The 19,226-nt window shown below is 43.3% G+C and overlaps 1 protein-coding gene across 4 annotated transcripts in view; it reads right to left on the reverse strand.

Annotated features, from left to right (window-relative positions):
* Window positions 1-6,767: 6,767 nt before the first annotated feature.
* Window positions 6,768-19,226, reverse strand: part of LOC119914264 (membrane-spanning 4-domains subfamily A member 12-like) — a 38,964-nt gene continuing 26,505 nt past the window's right edge. For 2 of the 4 annotated variants that reach the window (XM_038733476.1, XM_038733460.1), the window contains 2 exons: window positions 18,346-18,462; window positions 10,218-10,447 (listed from right to left, as the gene is read on the reverse strand). In XM_038733476.1, coding sequence (XP_038589404.1) covers window positions 10,397-10,447; window positions 18,346-18,462 — 168 coding nt within the window. In that variant the 3' untranslated portion in view covers window positions 10,218-10,396. Of the gene's footprint in view, window positions 6,926-10,014; window positions 10,036-10,217; window positions 10,448-18,345; window positions 18,463-19,226 lie in introns of those variants that run through there. The other 2 variants (XR_005446750.1, XR_005446749.1) reach the window with 2 other exon arrangements.

Below are 19,226 nucleotides of genomic sequence, written 5' to 3' on the forward strand. Positions count from 1 at the left end.
TCCGTTTGCAGCCTGTCTGTAGCTGTGTGTTTTCCTCTGTGTGAAACAGCGTCAGTTTTTCAACAGTCTCAAGATTTCCAAAATCCCAGGTCACACGTTGTGTTCACGTCATGTCACTGACTTCTGGTTTAGTGCCATTGATGACACAGTCTCTCAGGTGGGCTTCTCAAGGGTGATGGTTCCCACCACATAACTTATTTAAACCATTAACTTAACTTTAAAGACCCTCCCTTCTTCCTTCTACTTTCCTGTTCCCTGATGATATAGCCTTGTAGAAGTCGTTATATTTGGTGATCAGGTAAAAACAATGGAATCAGGATTGAATGAATTTAATGAGTGATGTCAGGTAGAGTGGGGTCTGTTGGGATGTTGGAGATGGGGTCAGATACATTTTCCATAGATACATACTCTATCAGTAAGTTTTTCCAATGTGTTGTTTGTATGGCGTTCCTTGATTTCCAGTTCATGAGAATGGTTTTCTTGGCGATAGTTGTAGCCACAGGAGTAATCTATTGTTTTCCTTGTTTTCCAGATTGATTGTTGATATGTCTTAGTAAGCAGAGGGAAGGTGATAGTGGGATTTGACAACCCAACAAAGTGTAGTGATGTCTTTCCAAAATTGTTGAATTGATGTGCAGTTCCAGGTGGCGTGAATATAATTATCGGGGTTATTTTTGCGCAATGTGAACAAGTTTCGGATGTGAATCCATTTCAAACAATCTTTGCCCAGTGTAATGAGTATCTTATATTGTCACTCCAAATTAGTTTAGATATCGACCTTTTATACGAGTATCGATCCTAAAGCAGGAACGTTGGTATCACACATATCGATACTTAAGTATCGATCCGCACATCACTAGTTGGCACATTGTTTTTTTCCACAACTGTGTGAGCAGTTACAGGAGACGGAACCTTCTCAGCGCTAATCTTTTGTTTCTGAATACAGATACAAAACTCACCGGTCGAGCGCTGCTCTGTTCTGCTCTTATTTTTCTTTTCTCTTTTTCAGTGTTTGAAAACACACCCTCACTTTTTGGATCCTGAGATTCGTTGTTGTTTTAACAAGGAATCATTACCTGCAGAAGAGATAGCCTAAACCCCGTGCTTAATAGGGAAGAAGATCTAATTTCCCAAAATTAGTCGACTGGACTGTTTCCACCCGCTGCTGCTTCTGGAAATGTCACCGTGAACCCAATACCCACCCAGCCACAGCCCGTTAACCCTGCTGCTCTCTGGCAAGAGATACAGAAGTATCTGCTGTTGTACCACAAGACTGCAAAGCAGCTTCTTCCCACAAGTCATGAGACTCAAATTCAAATTCATCCTCAGCCCTGCCCATGCAACAAAAGTTTTGGGTCACCTGCCTTTACTGCACATGAAGGTTAATGTCATCCCATTGTTAATCTGTAGGGTTTAATATGGAGTTGGCCGACCCCTATATAGCTTTAAGAGTTTCAGCACTTCTGGGAAGGCTGTCCACAAGGTTTAGGAGTGGGTTCTTCGGATTTTTGACCATTCTTCAAGAAGCCCAGAGGTGTTCTATCGGTTGAGGTCACGACTCTGTGCAGCCAGTCAAATTCTCCACACCAAACGCTCGCAATCCATGTCTTTATGGACCTTGCTTTGTGCACTGGTGCGTAGTCATGTGGGAAAAAGAAGGGGCCATCCCCAAACTGTTTCCACAGTTTGGAGAATGAAATTGTCCAAAATGTCTTGGTATGCTAAAGCATTAAAGAAGTGGTATTATACTTTTTGGCTTTCCCCTCTCCTTTATTGAGGTGTATATCTTTTTTGTGCATGTAACAGGTTTGCAAAGTGAAAAAGCCCAAAGTCCAGCCCAAAAGGAGTTCCCATCTCCACAGAAAGCTCTGCTCTGAACCGCTTGAAAACAGCTCGTTTGTAGTCCAGCCCTTCACTTCCTTTACTTGTGACGTCACAATGAAAACGCGTCACAAAGCTTGCCAAGCGGTTAGCGGGGTCAGACACGCCCTCAAACCAAGCTAGTCTGAGCGGAGGCCCTTTGGCTCGACTCGCCTTTGTTTGGTTTTCCATTGTAGAAATGTACCTGTACCTGCTTCCAGGTACTTTTTTCGTATCACCTCACCTCTGTCCAGGTTCCAAGCGAGCTGAGGGATACTAAAATGTAATGACAGATTGCTGATTGATCAGAGAGAATATTCACTATTCACTGCATCATCATTGCGTGCACCAGACAGAGGCCAGCAACAGTAAGTTTTATATTTACAGTTTTTGTATGGAATTTCAACACTACCTTGTTTCTTACGACCCGCCCTTCTCTGCTTCTGATTGGCTAGTTGTCCTTACCTGGGAGCTGCGCATGTGCAACTCCCAACAAAGATTTTGTACAAGTAAGATGCATCACTCTGTAGCTAAAGAGCGGAGCGTACAACACATAGGGTGAAAAGAGGAGCTGCAGCAATGTGCAGTATGAGAAAAATATGGTGGTTTTTGAAAATTAAACCATGTAAACCTGTTCTGGTACAACCCCTAATTAAGACTTTGAACCTGAAAATGAGCATAATACCATGTCTTTAACAGTTCTTTTTACTGGAACTAAGGGGCCAAGCCCAACCCCTGAAAAACACCCCAGACCAAAATCCCTCACCCACCAAACAGGTACCATTCTCCTGGCAATGGCCAAAACCAGACTTATCCATCGGACTGCCTGACAGAGAAGCATGATTCGTCACTCCAGAGAACACATCCCCACTGCTCTAGTGTCCAGTGGTGGCGTGCTTATATACAGTGGGTACGGAAAGTATTCAGACCCCTTTAAATTTTTCACTCTTTGTTTCATTGCAGCCATTTTCCAAAAATCAAAAAAGTTCATTTTATTTCTCAGTAATGTACACTCAGCACCCCATCTTGACAGAAAAAAACAGAAATGTAGAAATTTTTGCAAATTTATTAAAAAAGAAAAACTGAAATATCACATGGTCATAAGTATTCAGACCCTTTGCCGTGACACTCATATTTAACTCAGGTGCTGTTTATTTCTTCTGATCATCCTTGAGATGGTTCTACACCTTCATTTGAGTCCAGCTGTGTTTGATTATACTGATTGGACTTGTTAGGAAAGCCACACACCTGTCTATATAAGACCTTACAGCTCACAGTGCATGTCAGAGCAAATGAGAATCATGGAGGTCAAAAGGAACTGCCTGAAGAGCTCAGAGACAGAATTGTGGCAAGGCACAGATCTGGCCAAGGTTACAAAAAAATTTCTGCTGCACTTAAGGTTCCTAAGAGCACAGTGGCCTCCATAATCCTCAAATGGAAGACGTTTGGGACGACCAGAACCCTTCCTAGAGCTGGCCGTCCGGCCAAACTGAGCTATCGGGGGAGAAGAGCCTTGGTGACAGAGGTAAAGAAGAACCCAAAGGTCACTGTGGCTGAGCTCCAGAGATGCAGTCGGGAGATGGGAGAAAGTTGTAGTAAGTCAACCATCACTGCAGCAATCCACCAGTCGGGGCTTTATGGCAGAGTGGCCCGACGGAAGCCTCTCCTCAGTGCAAGACACATGAAAGCCCGCATGGAGTTTGCTAAAAAAACGCCTGAAGGACTCCAAGATGGTGATAAATAAGATCCTCTGGTCTGATGAGACCAAGATAGAACTTTTTGGCCTTAATTCTAAGCGGTTTGTGTGGAGAAAACCAGGCACTGCTCATCACCTGTCCAATACAGTCTCAACAGTGAAGCATGGTGGTGGCAGCATCATGCTGTGGGGGTGTTTTTCAGCTGCAGGGACAGGACGACTGGTTGCAATCGAGGGAAAGATGAATGCGGCCAAGTACAGGGATATCCTGGACGAAAACCTTTTCCAGAGTGCTCTGGACCTCAGACTGGGCCGAAGGTTTACCTTCCAACAAGACAATGACCCTAAGCACACCGCTAAAATACGAAGGAGTGGCTTCACAACAACTCCGTGGCTGTTCTTGAATGGCCCAGCCAGAGCCCTGACTTAAACCCAATTGAGCATCTCTGGAGAGACCTGAAAATGGCTGTCCACCAACGTTTACCATCCAACCTGACAGAACTGGAGAGGATCTGCAAGGAGGAATGGCAGAGGATACCCAAATCCAGATGTGAAAACTTGTTGCATCTTTTCCAAAACGACTCATGGCTGTATTAGATCAAAAGGGTGCTTCTACTAAATACTGAGCAAAGGGTCTGAATACTTATGACCATGTGATATTTCAGTTTTTCTTTTTTAATAAATTTGCAAAATTTCTACATTTCTGTTTTTTTCTGTCAAGATGGGGTGCTGAGTGTACATTACTGAGAAATAAAATGAACTTTTTTGATTTTTGGAAAATGGCTGCAATGAAACAAAGAGTGAAAAATTTAAAGGGGTCTGAATACTTTCCGTACCCACTGTAGGTAGGTAGGTACTTTATTTGTCACAATATAACAAGTTATACAGTGAAACTGATTTTTGTCACTTCTGCTACATAGCAGACAATTTACATTAATACAGAAACAATTATTATTAACCCGAAATAAACTATAATCTCTGGAGCAGTGCTATGGATGAATTAGAGTTTAAAAGTCTGCTTGGGGGGAAAAGCTGCTCTGCAGTCTGGTGGTGTGGCAGCAGAAACTTCTATATCTCTTCCCAGAAGGCAGCAGGGTGAACAGGCTGTGGCTGGGTGGGTACTGTCCTTTAGTATCCTTTGGGCTCTGCGTAGGCACCTCACAGATATCCCTGATGCTCGGGAGGGTACCAATGATCTTCTGAGCAGATTGAATCACCTGCTGCAGAGCCCTCCGGTCCTGGGCCGTGCACATCCCATGCCAGTTTGTGATGTTTCCAGCCAGGATTTACACCACTGCATCTGACGCCTTGCATTGCACTTGGTGATCATGTAAGGCTTGGATGCAGCTGCTCAGCCATGGAAACCTATTCCATGAAGCTCTCTCACCCAACGTTTGGAGGTCTGTAGCTATTGACTCTGCAGAAAGTTGGCGACTTCTGCGCACTGTCAACTGCCACTAACGGTTGACCATTTATTTAGTAATGAGTAAATCCACGAATGGACTTCTTGGACAAGTGGAAAACTACCACGCTTGAATTCACTGGGCTCCTGAGAGCAACCCATTCTTTCACAAATGTTTGTGAAGCAGTCTATATGCCTAGGTGCTTGATTTTATACACATGACCATGAAAGTAATTGGAACACCTGAATTTAATGATTCAGAGGGGTGTCCTAAAACTTTTGGCAACATAGTGTATAAAGTTTACCATTCAATAATTTTATATTCTCTGCTTTGTAGCAGAAGGGAACTAGAAATTGCATTTTATTTTAAAACCCTTCTGTAATATGACATATGTCTTTTCTGTTCTTGTTACGAACCTCAGATAAAAGTCCAGGGGAAGCTAAGTAACTATTAATAATGTTTTCAGGGTACAAGGAAATGAGGAAACAGGTTTATGTTCAAAAGAAAAAAAATTGTTTATTTATAATAACTAAAAAAAGGTATCTCTTAAAGAACAATGACACAGAAAACAACTCCCAAATGGGAAGCGAGTAACAAATGTGTCTTGCTAAAGGAAACTAAGGCAGTGCAAGCACAATCACAAAGGTAGCCTTAGCAGTACAGCTAGGGTTGGTATTGTTTACAATTTTGCGATACCAATACCAAAACCAGTACCCTTGATACCAATACCAATTGTAGCCTAAAATTATTTTATCGTTGTTATGAATAAGCAAGGAGATCTATTTCTTTTTTCCTTTTCAAGGAATTGTTACATAAAATTTTGGGAATTTGGATCAGATCACTCCTCATCCTAATTAGGTCATCAGTCGTCAGTGCTATGTTTTGGGTTTAGGCCCAGGCTACAGCTTATGTAACAGCCTAAAAATCTGACAGGTGATGTGAGACTTTACTTTGTAACTAGCTAAATGTTAGCTTAACACCGACCATGAACTGTATGCTACCAGTTAACTAGAACTAAAGTTTAAATAAATGAAAACAACTTACCGAAATCTCAAGTACCACTAAGTGATACTTGTACACTAGTGCACACTAGTGTAGCCTGTGTATGACTTTATTATTGTGTTATTGTATTATTATTGTATGAGTATGCACATCGTGAGCATTGTACAATCCAAAGTAAAATTCCTTGTATGTGTACACATACCTAGTGAATAAAACTGATTCTGATTCTGATTCTAAGGGCGCCCAGGGCTCATTAGCAGCTCGCAAATCACTTACTGCCAATAGAAAACATCTGAAAAAGACACCTCTCACTGCAAAAACACGCTCTGTCTGATCGCTACTTCAAACTCCCTCACCACCCTCGCAAAAAAAGTTCTAGTGTCAACTCAGCTCATGTCTTCCATTAGCATTCAATTTAGCAAGAGAAAGTAATTTACAAGGGAAAGTACAATCGAGTACACAAAAGCTTAATTTCACTGTATTTTGATGAGTTTTTTGCAGAGGACTACTTGAAACATACATGAACTGTTATCTAGATGTTTCCAATATTCTGTAATGCTCTGAAACATGTGGTGTTGATAGGATTAATAAAGAAGAGCAGTCATGTGGCGTGTTCTGTTGTTTTCCTGTTGGTATTTGGACTCACTGCATGAAAAGTGGGATTTTCAGGGGTTAATCGTACATTAAATTGACTTAGATTTGGACATTGTGCTGGACTTAATAGAACATAATTTAAAATAGGCAAACATAACTCGGGCTGTTGTGACTACTGTGGGCAAATCAGGAAGAAAGAAGGCAGTTGGTTCAAAAAAGGATATGACTTTATTTTGTTACATTTATTTATGTAAATGATATAAGTACTAATCATTCAATTCACACTCCATACCAGTTGGTGGCGGTAATGCGCCAATTCGTTGTTTGTCAATCGCTGACAATACTTCAGAAGAAGAAGAAAAAGAAGAAGCTGAAGAGACAAAAAGTAAGTTTATTTTATTCTTTCTCAATCCAGAAATCTTTTCCAAATTCTGGGATTGAAGCTTTTTCTGTACAGTCTATGGATTGAAGGCAAGTTAAATTGTGTATGTGTGTGTGTGTGTGTGTGTGTGTGTGTGTGTGTGGGAGGGGGGGGGGGGTCGCGCTATATAATATCCAACCTGTCCTGTGTGAGTCCTGCTGTGATGTGAGTTCGCTAACTTAAGTTTTTAATCAGTTTTCCCTTCAGCTGTAAGGCTAACCCTATCATGCTAATGCTAGCATGCTAAGTCCACAGGAAAATAATGGAACGCCGTGCTACCTCTTTATAGCGTGTTACTCTGTGGGTATTTGAAGGTCTCTTTTACCAACAGCCCACTCCTTCAACTGTTTTATTATACAATGCTTCTTCTGTCACAAAATGGATCTCAGTGGACCACGAGTTTAATTCCTATATGTACATAATTTGTTTGTATAAAATAAACACTGCTATATAAAATACTAAGTACACAATGGATAGATATATCTTTTATAACATTGTATAAACTGTCTAGAAAATAACAGTGCACATGATAATGTATACTTTGTGTCATACACACATCTGTTCCAAAACTGAGAGAAAAGACATCTGCAATAACACCATGAAAACATGAGACATCAGAGGGCTCTGTATCTGTGTGGGCACATGGAGCTAAATGGAGGTCTGGGCTCTGACTTGGTTCATCACTAAGATGACAAAATCATTCTCCAACCAGAAAGCCTGGATGAATGGAGAGGTGAAGGCTCTATCAGCGCCAAAAAAGTTGTTTATCAGATCAGCATTCAACACAATCAGCAAACCACACTCTGCAACTGGATACTGTTCTTCCTCACAAACAGATCTCAGACAGTTCATCGGAGCTCCCCAGGGCTGCGTGCTCAGCCCCATCCTGTTCACGCTGTACATCCACGACTACATCTCCCGACATGGAGAGAAATCTGCTGTGAAGTTTGCAGACGACACCACCATCATCGATAAGACTACATGTTGGGTGGAAAACGACAGTCTTTCAGAGTGGTGCACCGAGTCCAACCTACTGCTCAACGTCAGCAAAACCAAGGAGTTTTTTCAACAGTGATGACCAGTGAACCCTAACCCTGGCTACTTGACAAAGTTTTTGTGAGGAAGTTGGCTTAACCAGACGTTGTACCTAACCTAAAAACACTTCTCACAGCTCCATTACACGGTCATCTTGGCGCAGCTTTTAATGTACTTTTTATATGGTGATGGTTTAGGTGTGTTATAAAAGAGAATACTTATGCACTCAGTTATTTTGTGTATGTGAGAGGTTCTTCCTGATCTCCAGCTGTGACCCCAGTGCACTATGAGCCTGCAGGCACAAAAATGCCCACCACTTCCTGCACACATGGCTGTGCTTTGTGTCCTGTACCACACAGACAGTTTGCTACCATTATCAGGATAAATTGTCACATGACCACAAAAGTGTGTTATGATGGTTTTACCACAGCAGAAAACAATCTCTTTATCTATTCATGTATCAGAATTTCTTTGCTCTATCTTTCCAATCCATTAATGTGTCATATTTTAACCATTTTACCAGTGTTTAAAAGGTATTATCTGTATGTACCAATAATCGATTATTCAGGTATTGACAGACATTCATTAAAACTATTTGAAAGCAAATGCTCCTCAGCTGGTGACATACAGTCCCTCCAAAAGTATTGGAACGGTAAGTCAAATTCCTTAGTTTTAGTTGTTCACTGAAGACATTTGGGTTCAGAATTTCAGCTCTCATTTCCTGGTATTCACATGTAGATGTTAAACAACTTAGGACATACCACCGTTTGTATTAGACCACAGCATTCTTAGGTGAGCAAAAGTAATGGAACAAATAATCTTGAAGTAAATAACGTTTAATATTTGGTGGCATAAACCTTGTTTACAATAACTGCCTCAAGCCTGCGACCCATCGACATCACCAAACTGTTGCATTCTTCATTTGTGATGCTATTCCAGGCTTTTACCGCAGCTTCTTTCACTTCTTGTTTGTTTCGGGGTGTTTCTCCACTCAGTCTCCTCTTAAGGAGGTGAAATGCATGCTCTATTGGGTTAAGGTCAGCTGATTGACTTGGCCAGTCTAAAACCTTCCACTTTTCCCCCCTGATGAAGTCTTTTGTTTTGTTGGCAGTGTGCTTTGGCTCATTGTACTGCTGCATGATAAACTTCCTCCCCATTAGTTTCAATGCATTTCTCCGTAAATTACCAGACAAAATGTTTCTGTCCACTTCTGAATTCATTCTGCTGCTACCATCATCGGTTACATCATCAATAAATATTAATGAGCCTGTTCCAGAAGCAGCCATGCACGCCCAAGACACGACATTACCGCCACCATGCTTCACAGATGAGCTTGTATGCTTCGGATCATAAGCAGTTCCTTTCTTTCTCCACACTTTGGCCTTTCCATCACTTTGCTAGAGATTAATCTTGGTCTCATCAGTCCATAAGATTGTGTTCCAGAACTTTCGCGCCTCATCTCTGTACTTCTTTCAATCTGGCCTTCCGATTCTTCCTGCTGATGAGTGGTTTGCATCTTGTGGTGTGGCCTCTATATTTCTGCTCTCTGAGTTTTCTTCCAACAGTGGATTGTGATACCTTCACCCCTGCACTGTGGAGGTCGTTGCTGATGTCACTTCCTGATGTTTTGGGGGTTTTCTTCACAGCTCTAACAATATCATCAAAGTCATTAACTACTGTTGTTTTCCTTGGCTGTCTGTTGCTCAGTACACCAGTAGTTTCTTTCTTTTTCAGGACATTCCAAATTGTTGTGCTTGCTATGCCCAATGTTTGTCCAACGGCTCTGGTCGATTTCCTTCTTTTCTCAGCTTAACAGTGGCTTGCTTTTCTCCCGTAGACAGCTCTCTGGTCTTCATGTTGGTTTAGCCTCTTTAACAGGAAATGCAGTCTTTATAGTTTTGAACCAAGGATGAAAACCTAGACTAGTCATGCATCACATGAATAGCATCACAAATGAAGAATGCAATAGTTTGGTGATGTGGATGGATATTTAATGTTTGGACAATCAACCTAAAAGGCAACACCTGGGCAACAAGAAACATCTGTCAGTCACATGTTCCAATAGTTTTGCTCGCTTGAAAAATGGGTGGGTTCAAACAAAGGGTGGTATGTTCTGAGTTGTTTAACACATCTAGATGTGAATACCAGGAAATAAAAGCCGAAATTCTGAACTCTTGTCTCATACTCATCTTTTGATCTTAAAATGTCTTCAGTGAACAATAAAAACAATGGAATTTGCCATACCGTTCCTTTTGGAGGGGACTGTATCAGGAAGCACAGTGGATAAGTCATAGGCCTAGATACAAGCAGACAGACAAATTCAATCTGAATACCACATGATGAGAAGTGATCCATCATCTCAGTGACTACTGGTCCAATTATTGATCAGTTCAGGTCGGGTGGTATGAGTGCTGTGGGAGCCGCTTCGGTGAGAGACTGTAAAAAACAGAAAGAGAGCATCAGTATTCATGTCAGCACTTTGGATATCTATCTTACTCTTCTTCTCATATCATACAGTTGTCAGTATATTGCTCATAATTAGGGGTACAAGTTAGGGGTCCAAGCCTGAGTGGGCTGGGAACCAGTAAATTCAAGGATAAACGTAAATACAGTAAGATTGTTATTCACGTCGGCGGTAATGACTCCCGGCCAATCGGAGGTCACTGAGATTAATGTTGAGTCAGTGTGTACATATGCAAAAACAATGTCGGAGACCGTAGTTTTCTCTGGACCCCTGCCAAATCTGACCAGTGTTTAGCCACATGTCGTCATTCCGCCGCTGGTTGTCGAGGTGGTGTCCAGCAAACAATGTGGGCTTTGTAGATCATTGGCAGACTTTCTGTGGAAGACCCGGACTGATTCTGATGGCATCCATCCCACTTGGGAAGGAGCAGCTCTCATTTCTAGAAATCTGGCCAAGTTTATTAGTGGACCAAATCCATGACAATCCAGAGTTGAGACCAGGAAGCAGAGTCGCAACATACTTCTCTGCTCCTCCATTTCAGGAGTTGAGTGTCCTGGTTTTCTTTTTTTCGTTTTATTTCTCCCATTGTTTTGCTCTGCCTGTGTTCTCATCCTCTCTCCCTCCGCTCCTGAACCCAGCCAACTACCTGCACCTGCACCTCATCAGCCACCTCGTCAGCCTGCCACACCTGCCAGTAATCAACCTCATGCCTGCCTGTATTTCAACCCCGGTTCTCCACACCATCCTCGCTTGATCATCATTGCTCCATACCCGGTGCCACCTCTGCGTTCAGGCTCTCATGTTTTTGATTCCTCTCAATTCCCCTGTGCTTTGTCGCTTCTGTCACTAACCCTGTCTCTTTGTCTGCTTTCCTCCCAGGTTCAGTCACCCTTGTCCTCCGTCCTGTCTGCTGGGCTCATCCTCCGGTCCTCTCCTCTCGGGCTTCCTCCAAGGCGCCCTCCCGGCTCCCCCCGCTCCTCGCCTCACCACCTGCGCCTCGCCTGCTCCTCGGTCCTCCGTGCCCACGCGTCCACCTCTCCTCCCTCACCACTTCCCTAGCCCCCTCCGTAAACCCTCAATAAACCTCCTTCCCTCTGAGCGTTGCGTTTGGGTCCTTTCTGTCCCGTCTCACAACAGAACGATCAAGCCATCATGGACCCAGCACGCTCCCCCTCCCCACCCCCTTCCACTGGCCCTATACCCCAAGAAGTCCTTCGCGCTGTGGCCTCTGAGGGAGCCATGCTCGACCGACACGCGGCTCATCTCCAGTTTGTGTCGGGCGCGCTTGGCTTCCTCACTGAAGAGGTGCAGCGCCTCGGTGCGCGCTTCACTGATCCCCTCCTCACGCAGCCCTGGTCCCCCTCTCAATCTCCGCCTCAGTCCCTGGCCGCTGACTTAAGCCTGTGCCCCCCCGCCGGTGTTCCGTTCCCCCCCAAATCGCCAGTCTCCCACCCAGACAAATTCTCTGGTGCTTTAGGCACGTGCAATGGCTTCCTGGTACAGTGTGCCCTGGTGTTTGAGAGCCAGCCAGCAAGTTTCCATTCTGAAGAGGCAGAAGTGTGTTACATCGCTAGGCCGCTCCGCGACTGCGCTCTCTCCAGGTACGCGGTGGTCAGCAAGGGCCAGCCTCACGGCCTCTCCTCCTACTCCTCCTTTGGAGGTGCAGGAGAAGGAGGCGCCTGGGCGGCTTCTCTCCCTCCGCCAGGGCGATGCCATCAAAAGGACAGGAGCAGTCTACAACGGACAGTCGGGACTGCAGAAAAGATCTTTGGTGCCAACCTGCCCTCCATTCAGGACTTTTTTCCAGAGTCAGGAAATGAGCAGGAAACATTACTGCAGATCCATCTCGCCCCGGACACAATCTGTTCCAGCTTCTCCCCTCTGGTAGGGGCTACAGAGCACTGTACGCCAAAACCAACTGACTCAGGAACAGTTTCTTCCCACAAGCCATCACTCTGATGAACAGCTGACTCTAACTCACAGTGTCTGGAACAATTCCTGTGCAATAATCCAGCAACTCTGCATCTAATCACCCACCTGTTACTGGTTACCACTTATTATTTATTTATTTATTCATCATTCTCTATTTGCAGGATTTGTTTCATAACAATATCTAACCACGTGTGTGAAGTTATTTTGATGTTGTTAATGCGAAAAAAGGTTTGAACCCACAAATCGCTGCTTATTTAGGGCCCGAGCACAAACCGTGCGAGCTCCCTATTGAAACTGAAGGGATTATTTTTAGGGCCGTGCACGAAACGTGTGAGGTCTCTATCGACGAAACGTGTGAGGTCCCTATCGAATCTGAAACTAGCAACTGAGACCGTAAACTCATCAGTAAAGTGTTTACTGGGGTAATTACTCAGCTGAGAAGTAGGGTCATTTTCCAATTATTTCTAATGGAGCCGGACTTCTTTTTGCAACCAGAAGAGTCGCCCCCTGCTGGATTTTCAATAGAACGCAGGTTTCAGGGTCTTCCGCATCGGCTTCATATTGTAGACCGGAAGCTTCTCGCTTGGGTTGGACATATGAACTTCAAAACTGTCCAGGAAACCCTTTACACATTAATGAGATTAATGAGGCGAGGTTGCAAAATTAGTAAATTTTCACTTAATGCCTTGGCAGTGGCGTGACGGTGAAGTTCTACGCTTCGCAATGACACTGGAAGTTTTTGTAACTTTACTGTACATGCTCAGATCTGTACAAAATTTTACACGTTTAAGAGTCCCGCCCTGAACACATGTACATGCCAACATTCAACCATGGTCATAGCGCCACCTGCTGGCAAAAAGAAATGACCTTTAACGAAGCAGCCCCCGTGGCACGTTTACCTACATGTATGAAATTTCTGTGGCACATGTATCATGTCCAGACATACCAAAAAGCCTCTTGGAGTGATACCCTAAACCCAACAGGAAGTCGTCCATTTTGAATTTTATGGTTTTAGGTTATGTATAGCCTATACAGTTGGCCTATTTAACAAAATAAAAAGCAAAGCCAATCTCTCCCGACTATTTAACTAATAACATATTCATAAGGACACCAAGGAGTATGTATTTTTTTTACACGCCACTCTCTGAAATAAAAAAATCAAGCAACTCTTTCCCGACTTTTGGCCTACTGTTTGCACATGCATTTATAAGATTGTTGTTTTTTTTGTTTGTTTTTTTTACAAAACATCAAGCGTTGCTTAATGCCACTCTCTCCTGATGAGTGCATGCATCACCACCACTGCCTCTACTTTGCTGCTTTAGCAGATGCTTCAGTAAATTGGATATAGAATCGTTCGTAATTGAAAGCTTTTTGCTAGTCAAACAAACTTTACATCGGACGACAATGTTCTTTGTGTCTGTGACACAATAATGGCAATACTTCCAGCTGTGGAAAGAACGCCTTTCTCCCTCATTCTCCATTCTTCCTTTAGCTTTTTGGCTAAAGCGGTGACTTGAACAACATATGGTCCGGCTTTTCGGATTGAACTGCTCCTGACCTGCTGCACAGTCGCACATTCAAGTGCAACAAAACAAGGACAACAAAACAAGAGCCGTTCTGGCAACACAGTAATTCAGTAGTAACTGTAATATTATTACTGTTTTGGAAAAATGGGAAAAGTAATTATATGAAGTTAATTGGTTAACTTAGGTCCAGGAGCAGGGCAACGCCTAAAACCACACCTCTAATCAGCTGACAAATATATCTACACCCGAGCTATTCAACCGGCCTCCTCTGTCTCTGTTTGCTCGATGCAAGAGAGTAAACGATTGCAATCATGGACCCGGAACTCTAAATCTACTCACCCGAGTCAGATGACGGCCTGTAAGATGACCTGTTCCAAACTGGCTATGTCCCAGTTACACCACAGCAGTCAGACACCAGCCAAGCATCTCGGGGGAGCTGCTTGCGATCCGAGGTGAGCACCACGGTGTCGCTCAGGATCCTATCTCCTCCGAAGAAATATCCTCCACTCCCCGCAGCTCTCAGGCCTTATCCCATCAGCCAGCAAGATCAAGAATTTGAGGTTGTCGCAGGCACAGACGGGGGAGTTGGCAGCAAACCTCTCCTCGGCAGCAGCCAGCATTCATCATTCAAACGCTGGCTACTCTACATGGCGCAGCGCCCTCCTCCGCAACACGACCATCTTATCATCCACAAACTGAGCCCGACATTCGAGATTGGACCGTTGCTCGCCTTCAACGGTTCCTCAGAGGGAAAGGCATATCCTTCCACCGTAACGACAATAAAACAACGTTGTTCCATCTCTACAAAGCCTCCATCAACCCTCCGGCAATACCATCCACCGTGCCTCCAGTGCTTCCGGGCTGCCCGCCACAGTCGGCCATGGCCAGCGGCGTTACGCACGTCACAGGGCCTTGACGGCACTCATCTCCAGCTCCCCCTGGTGGGGATCAGGTTGTATTTCCCCATGTGCCTGCTCCCTCTATTTTTGCCATGTCTCAGGCAATCTCGGCCTTCTTTTCATCCCTGTGCCCGCAGGCTGCACTCTCCTCCCGTGCACACACATCCTTTCATCCCATCATCCCTTTCTCTACCCTTCCTTCAGCTGCTTACAGCAATACGGCTTCTGCTCCTCCCTCTTTCCAAACAGTCGAAGCAGCAATTCAGGAGCCCGGCACAGCAACTCAAAGGGCCTCACCAGACATAAAAAGCGGTGATCCTGAGCTTCCTACATCTTTTCCAACTGGCCTGTTCTTAACACCCCCCATCCCCACCCCCTCCCTTCCCCAACACCCGAATGTATTTGCTTGTGTTAACAACTTCTCCCTAGCCACAGCAGCACCAGCCACTCAGCCAGCCAACAATCCATTGACCTTCACCCATCTCCCCCGCATTACGCCAGCAGATTCTCGCCGGTAATTACATAGACTTAGCCCAGCTCCTCCAACCATCCATAATCGACACTAGTCAGCCCAGGGAAATGCAGACTAACCTGCAGACCAGCTCCCTTACCTTTCACCCTCCAGAGCTAGGGAATTAACTCTAACAGAATTTGATCTAGCCATTTCTTTCTTCCGCGACACCATCTGATTAGCCTTCCCCGCTCAGAGGAAGCAGTTGGACGATTATCTCTCCATCGTGTTAGACATGGCTTTACGGTTTGGGGGGAAGGTTTCTACAGATACCACATGCATTTTGATAATCAGGCAGCCAGCCGAATCCAGCAATTCAACCAGGGCACATACTGGGAACTCGACTCTAGAATCCATGTTTTTGCTGGCTTTCTTCGGCTTCCTGAGGTGTTCAGAATTCGCCCCTACGTCATCCACCAATAATCCTTCCCGTATCCCTGTCTATCAGACATCACTATTCACACCTCCAACTCTCTCATATTCACACTCTGAAGAAGTAAAACGGATCAGCTAGGAGTTTCCTTCCCCATCTACATTCTCCCTTCTGCCTCAGCTCCTATCTCAGCCCCTACGAGCCACTATCCGAAAACATCCCAGGTATAAAGCCAAGGCATCACCACAACACCCACTTTTCCTCACCAAAACAGGAGAAACGGCCACTCGATTCTGGTTCTAGAAACACCTGAACAGAATCCTCTGCATTTCAGGCATATCACCCAAACATTATTCAAGCCATTTATTACGCATCGGCGCCGCTTCCACAGCAGCCAGATCAGGCATCTCCGACCAAACCATTAAGATCCTCGGCCATTGGTCATCCCAGACCTAACATTCATACATTCACGACAATCTCAACGATCTCCATCAAGCCCACACACGAATTAGCGCAATATAATCCGACTCTTTTTGAAGGTCAATAAATCACTCGGGCGAAACCTCTACCGAGACAGAACCCCCACTCTGAGTCTCAGCTGCCCGCTCATCATGCAGCCTCCCAGATCAGCATCCAGATGGCATCCTTTCTCCACCACCATTCCCCTCTACATCCATTTATTTATCTGTACATTCAGAACATTCATTAAACCTTTAAATGACATATTGTTGTGGCGTGGTCCTTGCCAGTGAAATTACAGTAACACGTTATTGAGTAACACGTTACTGTCCAAGTCATTTGATGTCTTAACTGAACTGTTATCATGTGACTCACTGAACTGTTTCCCAGGAATCCTCCATAATGTAACACTTATGCAATTTTTTAGGCAATTTTTGTATTTAAACTCAAACTGAATAGTTTGCTGGGATCCAGAAAAGGAGGTTTTGGTTGAGATATGGACACTGGAGATTTGAACTGAGAGAAGGACCCATTCATAGGTGGTTGACTTGTGGGCTTTGTATTGAGCACTGACTGGTGACTGTGGTGAACTTTGATATTATATGGTATTATTTCATGTGACTTCACTCTCAAATTATCTTACTGTGAAATTATTATAATGTGATACTTCCTCTCCTCCCTTGCTCATCAAGCAACCAATTTTACTCTGTAATCTGCTTCCTTCTGATCATGGCTGACATATACAGTAATAATAATTACTCCGCCAGTGTATGAATGTGTGTGAATGTTAGTTTCTGTTTGAGCACTTAGGCTCAGTGAATAAATGTGTGTGAATGGTGAATGCAGATGTAGTGTAAAAGTGCTCTGAGTGGTCGAAAAGACTAGAAAGGCGCTATAAAAGTACAGGGCATTTACATTCACTGCACTGAACAAGACCAGGTCAGGCAAGCCTGAGTCAGTCAGAGTGCTAAATATATATAATATAATCAAAAACTACAATGCAATCTCATAAAATAGAGCAGTGTACGGCTTCTGTGCACTACACAGCCGTAGCCTATTTAACTTAAGTTAAAATTGTAAGTTATAAGTTTACCTGATAGGTCTACATCTACTTTTGCATCTTGTTTTTCTCTGCCATGTCAATCCCCTCCTGCTGATGTCCTCATAACTATATATTAAACAGTAATAGATTCTGGAAACTCACAAACAGCGAGGATCAGTCTCTCTTACAAAGACACATGCTACTGAACATAGAGTGTTTCCGCTACTCCCCGATAAAAGAAAAATGTTTCTGTTGATACCTTTTCAGAAAAAAACAAACAAAAAAACAGATTTATATCTGTTACCCTGTTGCTCAGAAGGTGTTTGTTATGATGTTCTGATTGTGGCTCTGGACTCTAACTTGTTTTAACAAGCTAGATAAAAGGTAATGCCCTGGCAGTGGCAAATAGCTTTGGTTTAATATTTGATTTGAGTACATTAACGTTTAAGTTGAGATTTACTGTGTAAAGGGAATACTGCTGATAAAAAGCATTTGTTTAAAAAAAAAAAAAACACGTTACTGCACTTTTGTGTAGATAGCAGTATACTGAAATTAAAAATGCACAATACACTACTTTAGAATTCATTATTCAATTTAGCACATAACTATGTGATTAATCACAGAAAATCTTGTGAATAAAAATTTTAATAGCTGCCCAGCACTACAATATACATAAATATATAATAATGCCTATATGGCTATACATAAATGCTTATATTGAGCCAATCAGATTTCAGCAATAATGAAAGTAACTGAAAGTAGTTTGCCTTAGTCTGATAGACACAGACAGCTTTCACTGCAGCTGGCCAGCATGGTCGCGGCTCGTTTTAAGTTGAACATAAGAAACTGAAAAATAAAAACTCTTGAACACTGGCCGGTTCGGCCTCAAATGGACCGGGATTATTCCTGAAAATCCGCTCCTGTGTCACACCATGTAAAAATATGAATACAAACAACATGTGGAGCAACTGAATACAGCAAGAAATCTCTACTAAATTTACCACACTGATTAACCAGTTTTCCTAGTAATACAAGGCCAACATATCAGCACTTGTCTTACAGCATTTAATGCACTTTGAGAAGATGAATCCAGTCTTTGCTAATTAGGAGAAAGTGTTAGAATCTTACAGTATACTGTCCGAAGCTGCGTCTCTGCCTGAAGAGAAGGAAGCAGAGAATGGCAGAGATGGCTGCCTGGGCCAGGGTGAAGAGAAGGAGGGACGACTTCACTCCTCTGCTCAGCCTCTGTTTTAAAGGACACATTACTCACAGTCAAACAAACAAACAAATGCATTAGGTATAACAGCAGGCACACTCTTCCAATAGCTGGGAGTGCTGTCAGAGAGGTGGAAGTATGTATTTTTTAAATTTATCTAGTCCCCAGTTACATGTACATGTCTCTCACAGTGGTTTCCAGTGAGGTACATTTTATTTAATTTACAGATAAAGCACAAAACCACACACTCCACACAGTTTTGCTCAGACCGTAATGAGTTGTGGTAGCTGACTGAAATCTACACTGGACTCAAGGAAGTTTTTTATACTTTTATTTTACAAGTCAAGTTGATTTCCTTGACTTAAACACTTTTATTCAAATAAAACATGTTACCATACCCCCATGATTATCCTTGAAAATGTTGCAACACAGGGCAGGAAATTACTTAGCACAATGACACAGATTTTCATAAAAGTAAGTGCTGTTCTAGGCTGTAGAAACGTTTCACTTTACATCAGTTTCCTAGCACACTTAGCAGTTATCATGCACTGCTTGAAAAAGTGGTGAATGTTGGAAAATGTTGGACTTTAATGTTAACTTCAAGTTTTTGGATGTATGTTGAAATAAATAAAGACTGTGATATCCAATAAGCCACATACATTTTCTCTGTGGACAGGGGTCTTTGGAAATGTCTGGAAAATTCTTTCAGTGTTTTCAGCCACTTTCAGGCATACACTTACTGTAACTTCAAACTGTCAAGGTAGCAGGCAGGTGTGCCTGTCCACTTTACATA

The sequence above is a fragment of the Micropterus salmoides genome, unplaced genomic scaffold (genome assembly GCF_014851395.1).
Source record: "Micropterus salmoides isolate LMB-PRFRI ecotype aquatic unplaced genomic scaffold, ASM1485139v1 Ms_hic_scaffold_1, whole genome shotgun sequence".
Taxonomy (NCBI): domain Eukaryota; kingdom Metazoa; phylum Chordata; class Actinopteri; order Centrarchiformes; family Centrarchidae; genus Micropterus; species Micropterus salmoides.